This window comes from Bufo gargarizans, chromosome 1, assembly GCF_014858855.1.
Source record: "Bufo gargarizans isolate SCDJY-AF-19 chromosome 1, ASM1485885v1, whole genome shotgun sequence".
Classification (NCBI taxonomy): Eukaryota; Metazoa; Chordata; class Amphibia; order Anura; family Bufonidae; genus Bufo; species Bufo gargarizans.
The window spans coordinates 69,213,871-69,228,738 of NC_058080.1; the positions used below are offsets into that span (position 1 = coordinate 69,213,871).

The 14,868-nt window shown below is 47.0% G+C and overlaps 1 protein-coding gene across 1 annotated transcript in view; it reads left to right on the plus strand.

The window, feature by feature from the left end:
- The window catches only part of CRMP1 (collapsin response mediator protein 1), a 122,506-nt gene that overhangs the window by 77,139 nt on the left and 30,499 nt on the right, over positions 1-14,868 (plus strand). The window contains exon 7 of the mRNA XM_044282432.1: positions 1,858-1,926. Within this exon, the coding sequence (XP_044138367.1) occupies positions 1,858-1,926 (69 nt within the window). The remainder of the gene's footprint in view (positions 1-1,857; positions 1,927-14,868) is intronic.

Consider the following 14,868-nt stretch of genomic DNA (forward strand, 5'->3'; position numbering starts at 1 on the left):
CCTGGAGTAAAGCTTGCTGACAAAGGCAGAACAGCAAATTTTAATAATTTATGTGTCTAGATATGATAAAGACTGCATAAAATAAAAAAAATGAGTCACAAAAAAAATGTTGTCACAAAGAATGTATTTATTTAAACATTTCAAGCTCTAAACGTAGTGTCCATATAAAATAAAGCCTGAGTTAGGCCTCATGCACATGGCCGTTGTTTTGGTCCACATCCGAGCTGCAGTTTTGGCGGCTCGAATGCGGACCCATTCACTTCAATGGGGCCGCAAAAGATGCGGTCAGCACTCCGTGGTCCGCCAAAAAAATATAGCCTGTCCTATTCTTGTCCGCGTTTTGCGGACAAGAATAGGCAGTTATATTAATGGCTGTCCGTGCCATTCCGCAATTGCGGACCGCAAGACACACAACAGTCGTGTGCATGAGGCCTTAGATGTATTAAAACATTGGTATACAATGTTTGGAGCTGTGTCATTACCATTCAGGACACATCTTGCACACAAGTCATCCCGAGTCATTCTGCGTGCTCCTCTCCATGATTTATAGGACTGGAGGTAATCCTATTTCCTGCTGGAGAATTGCTCCCATTTAGTATTCACCTGCAGTCACATATTATATCAGCCGGCCCTGCTTAGTGTTTTATTATGTGCAGATGATAAGAGTAACGGCAGATGGTTTATTGTGCAGCATTAAATTCCTCCCCGTCAGCGCATACATATACGGTATACAGCTCCATGACGCTGCATTATCTCTCATTGCCTCACTGTGTTGCTTGTACAGGATTGTGTGTGATAATGTAGCCCTATTCACTTCAATAGGAACTGAGCTGCAATACTGAGCACAGCCTGTGGACAGGCATGGCGCTGTTCCTAGAAGAAAGCAGCCATGTTTTTTCTAATCCTGTACAACATCTGTGCCCGCCTACCAGCGCCAAGGTGGTCTCAGTCAGGCAGGTCCTACTCTAATCCCACCTATGCCGTATGGGCATCTATATTCAGGAGAGCAGACGCTGCACATATATTGTGCTGCTCCTAGTCAGCTCTGTGTGCATCAAGCAACGGGTAGGTGGGCACAGATGTGTTTTGATCAAAATATATTGGCTAAGAATCTCAGATTTTATGTTTGCATCTATTGTTTCAGTGCATTATTTTCCGTGACTTTATAAATGTAGCCATGTGCATCCGCATATTTACCATCATATCGTGCAGGATTTTTGTATCTTTTTTCTGTGATTTTTTGGATTTGTCTTGAAGCAGCGGCATCTTCAGGTGTAAATGCACTTCTATCCTGGGAATAGATTTATGTGCACTTTTGCCCCACCCATCTAATAGGCCGCCTTGATTAAGTGGTACATATAGGTGTGTGTGCTCCTCCTCTCATCGGTTGCTGGATGCACATGGAGGTGACTAGGAGCAGCCCACTATATGTGCGGGGTCTGCGCTCCTTAATATAGATGCATAACGGCATAGGTAGGTTTACAGTAGGACCTGCCTGACTGAGACCACCTTGGCGTGGGTAGGCAGGCACAGATGTGTTTTGATCAAAATATATTGGCTGAGTGTCTCAGATTTTATCATTAGAGTGAGGTCTTAGTCCATATGTTATGTTTGCATCCCTTCAAATCAGTGGGGCGTATTTTCTAATACCGTTCCTTTACCAAGTGGTACACAAGGATGCCATATGGTGCAAAATATGGTTCAGGTCTGACCTGAAAAATAATTCCCATAATGCATAGACATTTACATTTAGTAACTTTAGGTGACATCTCCTCTTTCTGTTCTATGTCTAGGAAGCTTTCATCATTTTAACATAAAAAAATTACAGTATATTTTTTTTACATTTTTAATCAATAGGAACAAAAACGTATATTAGAAATGGGCATAACTGGACCTGAAGGACACGCTCTGAGCCGACCTGAGGAGGTAGGTACATTTTGCTGAAATCTTTTGTGCTTATTTCCAACTCTGATTTTCAGTCATTTACCACTAGTCAAAAAGTTTACTTCCACAAAATGAAAGTATGCCCTACATGGACAAAAATTGAGAAAATAACATAGACTGCCTGCAGCTGACACCAGAGGGAGCAGGTGAGCTGACTGCATACTGTCTTATTATTGAGTTCAGTGTATGATCTGTATGCAGTAAGTGCCCTCTGGTGGCAGATACGGGTAAGAAATATGTTCTGTGTCAGAAAAACCAACATAATTAAGAAATGAATAAGCACATTTCATGTCTCTCCATATTTATCGCATGGAAGTTATTAAAACTATTTATTAAGGATTAATATTATGATGAAATATTATGCACATTTTGCATCAATGGATCGGATTAGATGAGATTCACTGAGCGGTGCCAGGTCCATAAATAACGAATAAGTTAGGACTATTCATGCCTGGATCTTCTCTATTTTACCTTGAATCAGCAAAATTTTGAGCAGTGAATTATTTCGGCTCTCTGCTCTCAGGATTGTCCTTGAAAGATCAAGAGCCCGTGTTTAATTTAAACTTACAATGTGGATGATAAAATTTTCATCACGACTAGGGATGAGCGAACTCGAACTGTATAGTTCGGGTTCGTACCGAATTTTGGGGTGTCCGTGACACGGACCCGAACCCGGACATTTTCGTAAAAGTCCGGGTTCGGGTTCGGTGTTCGTCGCTTTCTTCGCGCTTTTGTGACGCTTTCTTGGCGCTTTTTGAAAGGCTGCAAAGCAGCCAATCAACAAGCGTCATACTACTTGCCCCAAGAGGCCATCACAGCCATGCCTACTATTGGCATGGCTGTGATTGGCCAGAGCACCATGTGACCCAGCCTCTATTTAAGCTGGAGTCACATAGCGCCGCCCGTCACTCTGCTCTGATTAGCGTAGGGAGAGGTTGCGGCTGCGACAGTAGGGCGAGATTAGGCAGATTAACTCCTCCAAAGGACTTGATTAACTGATCGATCTGCAGCTGTGGATCATTGAGCTGCTGATCCTCAATTGCTCACTGTTTTTAGGCTGCCCAGACCGTTTGTCAGTCACATTTTTCTGGGGTGATCGGCGGCCATTTTGTGTCTTGTGGTGCGCCAGCACAAGCTGCGACCAAGTGCATTTAACCCTCAATGGTGTGGTTGTTTTTTGGCTAAAGCCTACATCAGGGTGAAGCTGTCACACCAAGTGCATTTAACCAGCAATAGTCTGTTTATTTTTTGGCCATATACTACATCAGGGGCAAGCTGCGCCTGTCACCAAGTGCATTTAACCCTCAATGGTGCGTTTGTTTTTTGGCTAAAGCCTACATCAGGGTGAAGCTGTCACACCAAGTGCATTTAACCAGCAATAGTCTGTTTATTTTTTGGCCATATACTACATCAGGGGCAAGCTGCGCCCGTCACCAAGTGCATTTAACCCTCAGTAGTGTGGTTGGTCAAGCTATCACACCAAGTGCATTTAACCAGCAATAGTCTGTTCATTTTTTGGCCATATACTAAATCAGGGGCAAGCTGCGCCCGTCACCAAGTGCATTTAACCAGCAATAGTCTGTTCATTTTTTGGCCATATACTACATCAGGGGCAAGCTGCGCCCGTCACCAAGTGCATTTAACCCTCAGTAGTGTGGTTGGTCAAGCTGTGACACCAAGTGCATTTAACCAGCAATAGTCTGTTCATTTTTTGGCCATATACTACATCAGGGGCAAGCTGCGCCCATCACCAAGTGCATTTAACCAGCAATAGTGTGGTTATTTTTTGGCCATATCCCAGTCTAATTCTGTCACTAAATCCATACCGGTCACCCAGCGCCTAAATACTAGGCCTCAAATTTATATCCCGCTAAATCTCTCGTTACCGCTGTCCTGTTGTGGCTGGGAAAGTTATTTAGTGTCCGTCAAAGCACATTTTTTGTTCTGGGTTGAAATACAATTCCCAATTTAGCAATTTAAAAATTTAGTGGTTTCTGCTGTATCAGAGCTATTTGAAATCTATCCCTAAAAGGGTATATAATATTCAAGGTGCACATAGGGTCATTCAGAATAACTTCACACACCCGCTACTGTGCATTTCCAAGTCTAATTCTGTCACTAAACCCATACCTGTCACCCAGCGCCTAAATACTAGGCCTCAAATTCATATCCAGCTAAATCTGTCGTTAGTGCTGTAGCTGGGCGAGTTATTTAGTGTCCGTTCAAGCACATTTCTTGTTCTGGGTTGAAATACAATTCCCAATTTAGCAATTTCATAATTTAGTGGTTTCTGCTATATCAGAGCTATTTGAAATCTATCCCTAAAAGGGTATATAATATTCAAGGTGCACATTGGGTCATTCAGAATAACTTCACACACACCCGCTACTGTGTATTTCCAAGTCTAATTCTGTCACTAAACCCATACCTGTCACCCAGCGCCTAAATACTAGGCCTCAAATTCATATCCAGCTAAATCTGTCGTTAGTGCTGTAGCTGGGCGAGTTATTTAGTGTCCGTTCAAGCACATTTCTTGTTCTGGGTTGAAATACAATTCCCAATTTAGCAATTTCATAATTTAGTGGTTTCTGCTATATCAGAGCTATTTGAAATCTATCCCTAAAAGGGTAGATCATATTGAAGGTGCACATAGGGACATTCAGAATAACTTCACACACCCGCTACTGTGCATTTCCAAGTCTAATTCTGTCACTAAACCCATACCTGTCACCCAGCGCCTAAATACTAGGCCTCAAATTTATATCCAGCTAAATCTGTCCTTAGTGCTGTAGCTGGGCGAGTTATTTAGTGTCCGTTCAAGCACATTTCTTGTTCTGGGTTGAAATACAATTCCCAATTTAGCAATTTCATAATTTAGTGGTTTCTGCTATATCAGAGCTATTTGAAATCTATCCCTAAAAGGGTATATAATATTCAAGGTGCACATTGGGTCATTCAGAATAACTTCACACACACCCGCTACTGTGTATTTCCAAGTCTAATTCTGTCACTAAACCCATACCTGTCACCCAGCGCCTAAATACTAGGCCTCAAATTTATATCCTGCTAAATCTCTCGTTAACGCTGTCCTGTTGTGGCTGGGAAAGTTATTTAGTGTCCGTCAAAGCACATTTTTTGTTCTGGGTTGAAATACAATTCCCAATTTAGCAATTTCATAATTTAGTGGTTTCTGCTATATCAGAGCTATTTGAAATCTATCCCTAAAAGGGTATATAATATTCAAGGTGCACATTGGGTCATTCAGAATAACTTCACACACACCCGCTACTGTGTATTTCTAAGTCTAATTCTGTCACTAAACCCATACCTGTCACCCAGCGCCTAAATACTAGGCCTCAAATTTATATCCTGCTAAATCTCTCGTTAACGCTGTCCTGTTGTGGCTGGGAAAGTTATTTAGTGTCCGTCAAAGCACATTTTTTGTTCTGGGTTGAAATACAATTCCCAATTTAGCAATTTCATAATTTAGTGGTTTCTGCTATATCAGAGCTATTTGAAATCTATCCCTAAAAGGGTATATAATATTCAAGGTGCACATTGGGTCATTCAGAATAACTTCACACACACACGCTTCTGTGCATTTCCAAGTCTAATTCTGTCACTAAATCCATACCGGTCACCCAGCGCCTAAATACTAGGCCTCAAATTTATATCCTGCTAAATCTCTCGTTAACGCTGTCCTGTTGTGGCTGGGAAAGTTATTTAGTGTCCGTCAAAGCACATTTTTTGTTCTGGGTTGAAATACAATTCCCAATTTAGCAATTTCATAATTTAGTGGTTTCTGCTATATCAGAGCTATTTGAAATCTATCCCTAAAAGGGTATATAATATTCAAGGTGCACATTGGGTCATTCAGAATAACTTCACACACACACGCTTCTGTGCATTTCCAAGTCTAATTCTGTCACTAAATCCATACCGGTCACCCAGCGCCTAAATACTAGGCCTCAAATTTATATCCCGCTGAATTTGAATACAATACATTGGGCCAAATAATATATTTGTTGTTGTGGTGAACCATAACAATGAGAAAAACATCTAGTAAGGGACGCGGACGTGGACATGGTCGTGGTGGTGTTAGTGGACCCTCTGGTGCTGGGAGAGGACGTGGCCGTTCTGCCACATCCACACGTCCTAGTGTACCAACTACCTCAGGTCCCAGTAGCCGCCAGAATTTACAGCGATATATGGTGGGGCCCAATGCCGTTCTAAGGATGGTAAGGCCTGAGCAGGTACAGGCATTAGTCAATTGGGTGGCCGACAGTGGATCCAGCACGTTCACATTATCTCCCACCCAGTCTTCTGCAGAAAGCGCACAGATGGCGCCTGAAAACCAACCCCATCAGTCTGTCACATCACCCCCATGCATACCAGGGAAACTGTCTCAGCCTCAAGTTATGCAGCAGTCTCTTATGCTGTTTGAAGACTCCGCTGGCAGGGTTTCCCAAGGGCATCCACCTAGCCCTTCCCCAGCGGTGAAAGACATAGAATGCACTGACGCACAACCACTTATGTTTCCTGATGATGAGGACATGGGAATACCACCTCAGCATGTCTCTGATGATGACGAAACACAGGTGCCAACTGCTGCGTCTTTCTGCAGTGTGCAGACTGAACAGGAGGTCAGGGATCAAGACTGGGTGGAAGACGATGCAGGGGACGATGAGGTCCTAGACCCCACATGGAATGAAGGTCGTGCCACTGACTTTCACAGTTCGGAGGAAGAGGCAGTGGTGAGACCGAGCCAACAGCGTAGCAAAAGAGGGAGCAGTGGGCAAAAGCAGAACACCCGCCGCCAAGAGACTCCGCCTGCTACTGACCGCCGCCATCTGGGACCGAGCACCCCAAAGGCAGCTTCAAGGAGTTCCCTGGCATGGCACTTCTTCAAACAATGTGCTGACGACAAGACCCGAGTGGTTTGCACGCTGTGCCATCAGAGCCTGAAGCGAGGCATTAACGTTCTGAACCTGAGCACAACCTGCATGACCAGGCACCTGCATGCAAAGCATGAACTGCAGTGGAGTAAACACCTTAAAACCAAGGAAGTCACTCAGGCTCCCCCTGCTACCTCTTCTGCTGCTGCCGCCTCGGCCTATTCTGCTGCTGCCGCCTCGGCCTCTTCCTCCGCCTCTGGAGGAACGTTGGCACCTGCCGCCCAGCAAACAGGGGATGTACCACCAACACCACCACCACCACCTCCGTCACCAAGCGTCTCAACCATGTCACACGCCAGCGTTCAGCTCTCCATCTCACAAACATTTGATAGAAAGCGTAAATTCCCACCTAGCCACCCTCGATCCCTGGCCCTGAATGCCAGGATTTCTAAACTACTGGCCTATGAAATGCTGTCATTTAGGCTGGTGGACACAGACAGCTTCAAACAGCTCATGTCGCTTGCTGTCCCACAGTATGTTGTTCCCAGCCGGCACTACTTCTCCAAGAGAGCCGTGCCTTCCCTGCACAACCAAGTATCCGATAAAATCAAGTGTGCACTGCGCAACGCCATCTGTAGCAAGGTCCACCTAACCACAGATACGTGGACCAGTAAGCACGGCCAGGGACGCTATATCTCCCTAACTGCACACTGGGTAAATGTAGTGGCAGCTGGGCCCCAGGCGGAGAGCTGTTTGGCGCACGTCCTTCCGCCGCCAAGGATCGCAGGGCAACATTCTTTGCCTCCTGTTGCCACCTCCTCCTTCTCGGCTTCCTCCTCCTCTTCTTCCACCTGCTCATCCAGTCAGCCACACACCTTCACCACCAACTTCAGCACAGCCCGGGGTAAACGTCAGCAGGCCATTCTGAAACTCATATGTTTGGGGGACAGGCCCCACACCGCACAGGAGTTGTGGCGGGGTATTGAACAACAGACCGACGAGTGGTTGCTGCCGGTGAGCCTCAAGCCCGGCCTGGTGGTGTGTGATAATGGGCGAAATCTCGTTGCAGCTCTGGGACTAGCCAATTTGACGCACATCCCTTGCTTGGCGCATGTGCTGAATTTGGTGGTGCAGAAGTTCATTCACAACTACCCCGACATGTCAGAGCTGCTGCATAAAGTGCGGGCCGTCTGTTCGCGCTTCCGGCGTTCACATCCTGCTGCTGCTCGCCTGTCTGCGCTACAGCGTAACTTCGGCCTTCCCGCTCACCGCCTCATATGCGACGTGCCCACCAGGTGGAACTCCACCTTGCACATGCTGGACAGACTGTGCGAGCAGCAGCAGGCCATAGTGGAGTTTCAGCTGCAGCACGCACGGGTCAGTCGCACTACAGAACAGCACCACTTCACCACCAATGACTGGGCCTCCATGCGAGACCTGTGTGCCCTGTTGCGCTGTTTCGAGTACTCCACCAACATGGCCAGTGGCGATGACACCGTTATCAGCGTTACAATACCACTTCTATGTCTCCTTGAGAAAACACTTAGGGCGATGATGGAAGAGGAGGTGGCCCAGGAGGAGGAGGAGGAGGAGGAAGAGGGGTCATTTTTAGCACTTTCAGGCCAGTCTCTTCGAAGTGACTCAGAGGGAGGTTTTTGGCAACAGCAGAGGCCAGGTACAAATGTGGCCAGCCAGGGCCCACTACTGGAGGACGAGGAGGACGAGGATGAGGAGGAGGTGGAGGAGGATGAGGATGAAGCATGGTCACAGCGGGGTGGCACCCAACGCAGCTCGGGTCCATCACTGGTGCGTGGCTGGGGGGAAAGGCAGGACGATGACGATACGCCTCCCACAGAGGACAGCTTGTCCTTACCCCTGGGCAGCCTGGCACACATGAGCGACTACATGCTGCAGTGCCTGCGCAACGACAGCAGAGTTGCCCACATTTTAACCTGTGCGGACTACTGGGTTGCCACCCTGCTGGATCCACGCTACAAAGACAATGTGCCCACCTTACTTCCTGCACTGGAGCGTGATAGGAAGATGCGCGAGTACAAGCGCACGTTGGTAGACGCGCTACTGAGAGCATTCCCAAATGTCACAGGGGAACAAGTGGAAGCCCAAGGCCAAGGCAGAGGAGGAGCAAGAGGTCGCCAAGGCAGCTGTGTCACGGCCAGCTCCTCTGAGGGCAGGGTTAGCATGGCAGAGATGTGGAAAACTTTTGTCAACACGCCACAGCTAACTGCACCACCACCTGATACGCAACGTGTTAGCAGGAGGCAACATTTCACTAACATGGTGGAACAGTACGTGTGCACACCCCTCCACGTACTGACTGATGGTTCGGCCCCATTCAACTTCTGGGTCTCTAAATTGTCCACGTGGCCAGAGCTAGCCTTTTATGCCTTGGAGGTGCTGGCCTGCCCGGCAGCCAGCGTTTTGTCTGAACGTGTATTCAGCACGGCAGGGGGCGTCATTACAGACAAACGCAGCCGCCTGTCTACAGCCAATGTGGACAAGCTGACGTTCATAAAAATGAACCAGGCATGGATCCCACAGGACCTGTCCGTCCCTTGTCCAGATTAGACATTAACTACCTCCCCATAACCATATATTATTGGACTCCAGGGCACTTCCTCATTCAATCCTATTTTTATTTTCATTTTACCATTATATTGCGAGGCTACCCAAAGTTGAATGAACCTCTCCTCTGCCTGTGTGCTAGGCCTAAATATATGCCAATGGACTGTTGCAGTGGTGGCTGACATGAAGCCTGATTCTCTGCTATGACATGCAGACTAATTCTCTGCTGACATGAAGTCAGATTGTCTGTTACGGGACCTCTCTCCTCTGCCTGGGTGCTGGGCCTAAATTTATGACAATGGACTGTTGCAGTGGTGGCTGACGTGAAGCCTGATTCTCTGCTATGACATGCAGACTGATTCTCTGCTGACATGAAGCCAGATTGTCTGTTACGGGACCTCTCTGCTCTGCCTGTGTGCTAGGCCTAAATATATGCCAATGGACTGTTGCAGTGGTGGGTGACGTGAAGCGTCATTCTCTGCTATGACATGCAGACTGATTCTCTGCTGACATGAAGCCAGATCGTCTGTTACGGGACCTCTCTGCTCTGCCTGTGTGCTAGGCCTAAATATATGCCAATGGACTGTTGCAGTGGTGGGTGACGTGAAGCCTCATTCTCTGCTATGACATGCAGACTGATTCTCTGCTGTCATGAAGCCAGATTGTCTGTTACGGGACCTCTCTGCTCTGCCTGTGTGCTAGGCCTAAATATATGCCAATGGACTGTTGCAGTGGTGGGTGACGTGAAGCCTCATTCTCTGCTATGACATGCAGACTGATTCTCTGCTGACATGAAGCCAGATTCTCTGTTACGGGACCTCTCTCCTCTGCCTGTGTGTGTGCTGGGCCTAAATATATGCCAATGGACTGTTGCAGTGGTGGCTGACGTGAAGCCTCATTCTCTGCTATGACATGCAGACTAATTCTCTGCTGACATGAAGACAGATTCTCTGTTACTGGACCTCTCTGCTCTGCCTGTGTGCTAGGCCTAAATATATGCCAATGGACTGTTGCAGTGGTGGGTGACGTGAAGCCTCATTCTCTGCTATGACATGCAGACTGATTCTCTGCTGACATGAAGCCAGATTCTCTGTTACGGGACCTCTCTCCTCTGCCTGTGTGTGTGCTGGGCCTAAATATATGCCAATGGACTGTTGCAGTGGTGGCTGACGTGAAGCCTCATTCTCTGCTATGACATGCAGACTGATTCTCTGCTGACATGAAGCCAGATTCTCTGTTACGGGACCTCTCTCCTCTGCCTGTGTGTGTGCTGGGCCTAAATACATGCCAATGGACTGTTGCAGTGGTGGCTGACGTGAAGCCTCATTCTCTGCTATGACATGCAGACTAATTCTCTGCTGACATGAAGACAGATTCTCTGTTACGGGACCTCCCTCCTCTGCCTGGGTGCTGGGCCTAAATATATGCCAATGGACTGTTGCAGTGGTGGCTGACGTGAAGCCTCATTCTCTGCTATGACATGCAGACTAATTCTCTGCTGACATGAAGACAGATTCTCTGTTACGGGACCTCCCTCCTCTGCCTGGGTGCTGGGCCTAAATATATGCCAATGGACTGTTGCAGTGGTGGCTGACGTGAAGCCTCATTCTCTGCTATGACATGCAGACTGATTCTCTGCTGACATGAAGCCAGATTCTCTGTTACTAGAGTTGAGCGAACACCTGGATGTTCGGGTTCGAGAAGTTCGGCCGAACATCCCGGAAATGTTCGGGTTCGGGATCCGAACCCGATCCGAACTTCGTCCCGAACCCGAACCCCATTGAAGTCAATGGGGACCCGAACTTTTCGGCACTAAAAAGGCTGTAAAACAGCCCAGGAAAGAGCTAGAGGGCTGCAAAAGGCAGCAACATGTAGGTAAATCCCCTGCAAACAAATGTGGATAGGGAAATGAATTAAAATAAAAATTAAATAAATAAAAATTAACCAAAATCAATTGGAGAGAGGTTCCATAGCAGAGAATCTGGCTTCCCGTCACCCACCACTGGAACAGTCCATTCTCAGATATTTAGGCCCCGGCACCCAGGCAGAGGAGAGAGGTCCCGTAACAGACAATCTGGCTTCATGTCAGCAGAGAATCAGTCTGCATGTCATAGCAGAGAATCAGGCTTCACGTCACCCACCACTGCAACAGTCCATTGTCATAAATTTAGGCCCAGCACTAGTGTTGAGCGGCATGTCCCATATTCGAATTCGCGAAATTTTGTGAATATTCGAAAGAATATTCGTAAAATATTCGCGATTATTCAAATTCGTTATTATTTCGCATATGCGATAATTCGAATTATCGCATAATACATATGCTATGCAAAATTCACATGTGCGCTAATGAAATCGCCTTACGAAGATTCGCAACTCAATTCAATCACTAATGTATGAATGCAATGCCCTTTGCCTCTGTTCTGGGACAAGTGTAGATATTCGCATGTGCGCTAATAAAATCGCCTTACGAAGATTCGCACCTCAATCACTTTCTAGGGAATGTGAGACTTTTGGGAATCAATCGAGATACAGTGGGGGGTGATGACAGTAGTTGACAGAGTACAGATCAATGTAATCTGTAAGGTGGAAAGTAAAATAAAAAATACGAATATTCGTAAATCGAATTTTACGAAGTTCTACGTATTCGCGAATATGGTGCTATACTATATGAATGCACAGGCCTTTGCCTCTCTGTTCTGGGGACAAGTGTAGATATTTGCATTTGCGTTAATAAAATCGCCTTACGAAGATTCGCAGCTCAATTCAATCACTAATGTATGAATGCAAAGCCCTTTGCCTCTGTTCTGGGACAAGTGTAGATATTCGCATGTGCGCTAATAAAATCGCCTTACGAAGATTCGCAACTCAATTCACTAATGTATGAATGCAAAGCCCTTTGCCTCTGTTCTGGGACGTGCCGATATTCGCATGTGCGCTAATAAAATCGCCTTACGAAGATTCGCGCCTCAATCACTTTCTAGGCAATGTGAGTAAGATCTGAGCTGTTGGACCTTTGGGAAACAATCAATTATATGTGTACTGTAATTTTGTGGGGGGGGGGGGGGGAAACAAAAAACGAATATTCGTTTTTACGAATATATAGCACTATATTCGAAATATTCGCGAAATCGCGAAGTTGCGATATTCGCGAAAAAAATTTGCTTTTCGAATATTCGCGCTCAACACTACCCAGCACCCAGGCAGAGGAGAGAGGTCCCGTAACAGAGAATCTGGCTTCATGTCAGCAGAGAATCAGTCTTCATATCATAGCAGAGAATCAGGCTTCACGTCACCCACCACTGTAAGAGTCAATTTTCATAAATTTAGGCCCAGAACCCAGGCAGAGGAGAAAGGTCCCGTAACAGACAATCTGGCTTCATGTCAGCAGAGAATCAGTCTTCATATCATAGCAGAGAATCAGGCTTCACGTCACCCACCACTGCAACAGTCAATTGTCATAAATTTAGGCCCAGCACCCAGGCAGAGGAGAGAGCTCCCGTAACAGAGGATCTGGCTTCATGTCAGCAGAGAATCAGTCTGCATGTCATAGCAGAGAATGAGGCTTCACGTCACCCACCACTGCAACAGTCAATTGTCATAAATTTAGGCCCAGCACCCAGGCAGAGGAGAGAGCTCCCGTAACAGAGGATCTGGCTTCATGTCAGCAGAGAATCAGTCTGCATGTCATAGCAGAGAATGAGGCTTCACGTCACCCACCACTGCAACAGTCCATTGGCATATATTTAGGCCTAGCACACAGGCAGAGCAGAGAGGTCCCGTAACAGACAATCTGGCTTCATGTCAGCAGAGAATTAGTCTGCATGTCATAGCAGAGAATGAGGCTTCACGTCACCCACCACTGCAACAGTCCATTGGCATATATTTAGGCCTAGCACACAGGCAGAGCAGAGAGGTCCCGTAACAGACAATCTGGCTTCATGTCAGCAGAGAATCAGTCTGCATGTCATAGCAGAGAATGAGGCTTCACGTCACCCACCACTGCAACAGTCCATTGGCATATATTTAGGCCTAGCACACAGGCAGAGCAGAGAGGTCCCGTAACAGACAATCTGGCTTCATGTCAGCAGAGAATCAGTCTGCATGTCATAGCAGAGAATGAGGCTTCACGTCACCCACCACTGCAACAGTCCATTGGCATATATTTAGGCCTAGCACACAGGCAGAGCAGAGAGGTCCCGTAACAGACAATCTGGCTTCATGTCAGCAGAGAATCAGTCTGCATGTCATAGCAGAGAATGAGGCTTCACGTCACCCACCACTGCAACAGTCCATTGGCATATATTTAGGCCTAGCACACAGGCAGAGCAGAGAGGTCCCGTAACAGACAATCTGGCTTCATGACAGCAGAGAATTAGTCTGCATGTCATAGCAGAGAATGAGGCTTCACGTCAGCCACCACTGCAACAGTCCATTGGCATATATTTAGGCCCAGCACCCAGGCAGAGGAGAGAGGTCCCGTAACAGACAATCTGGCTTCATGTCAGCAGAGAATTAGTCTGCATGTCATAGCAGAGAATCAGGCTTCACGTCAGCCACCACTGCAACAGTCCATTGTCATAAATTTAGGCCCAGCACCCAGGCAGAGGAGAGAGGTCCCGTAACAGACAATCTGGCTTCATGTCAGCAGAGAATTAGTCTGCATGTCATAGCAGAGAATGAGGCTTCACGTCAGCCACCACTGCAACAGTCCATTGGCATATATTTAGGCCTAGCACACAGGCAGAGCAGAGAGGTCCCGTAACAGACAATCTGGCTTCATGACAGCAGAGAATCAGTCTGCATGTCATAGCAGAGAATCAGGCTTCACGTCAGCCCACCACTGCAACAGTCCATTGTCATAAATTTAGGCCCAGCACCCAGGCAGAGGAGAGAGGTCCCGTAACAGAGAATCTGGCTTCATGTCAGCAGAGAATCAGTCTTCATATCATAGCAGAGAATCAGGCTTCACGTCACCCACCACTGTAAGAGTCAATTTTCATAATTTAGGCCCAGAACCCAGGCAGAGGAGAAAGGTCCCGTAACAGACAATCTGGCTTCATGTCAGCAGAGAATCAGTCTTCATATCATAGCAGAGAATCAGGCTTCACGTCACCCACCACTGCAACAGTCAATTTTCATAAATTTAGGCCCAGAACCCAGGCAGAGGAGAAAGGTCCCGTAACAGACAATCTGGCTTCATGTCAGCAGAGAATCAGTTCATATCATAGCAGAGAATCAGGCTTCACGTCACCCACCACTGCAACAGTCAATTTCATAAATTAGGCCCAGAACCCAGGCAGAGGAGAAAGGTCCCGTAACAGACAATCTGGCTCATGTCAGCAGAGAATCAGTCTTCATATCATAGCAGAGAATCAGGCTTCACGTCACCCACCACTGCAACAGTCAATTTCATAAATTAGGCCCAGCACCCAGGCAGAGGAGAGAG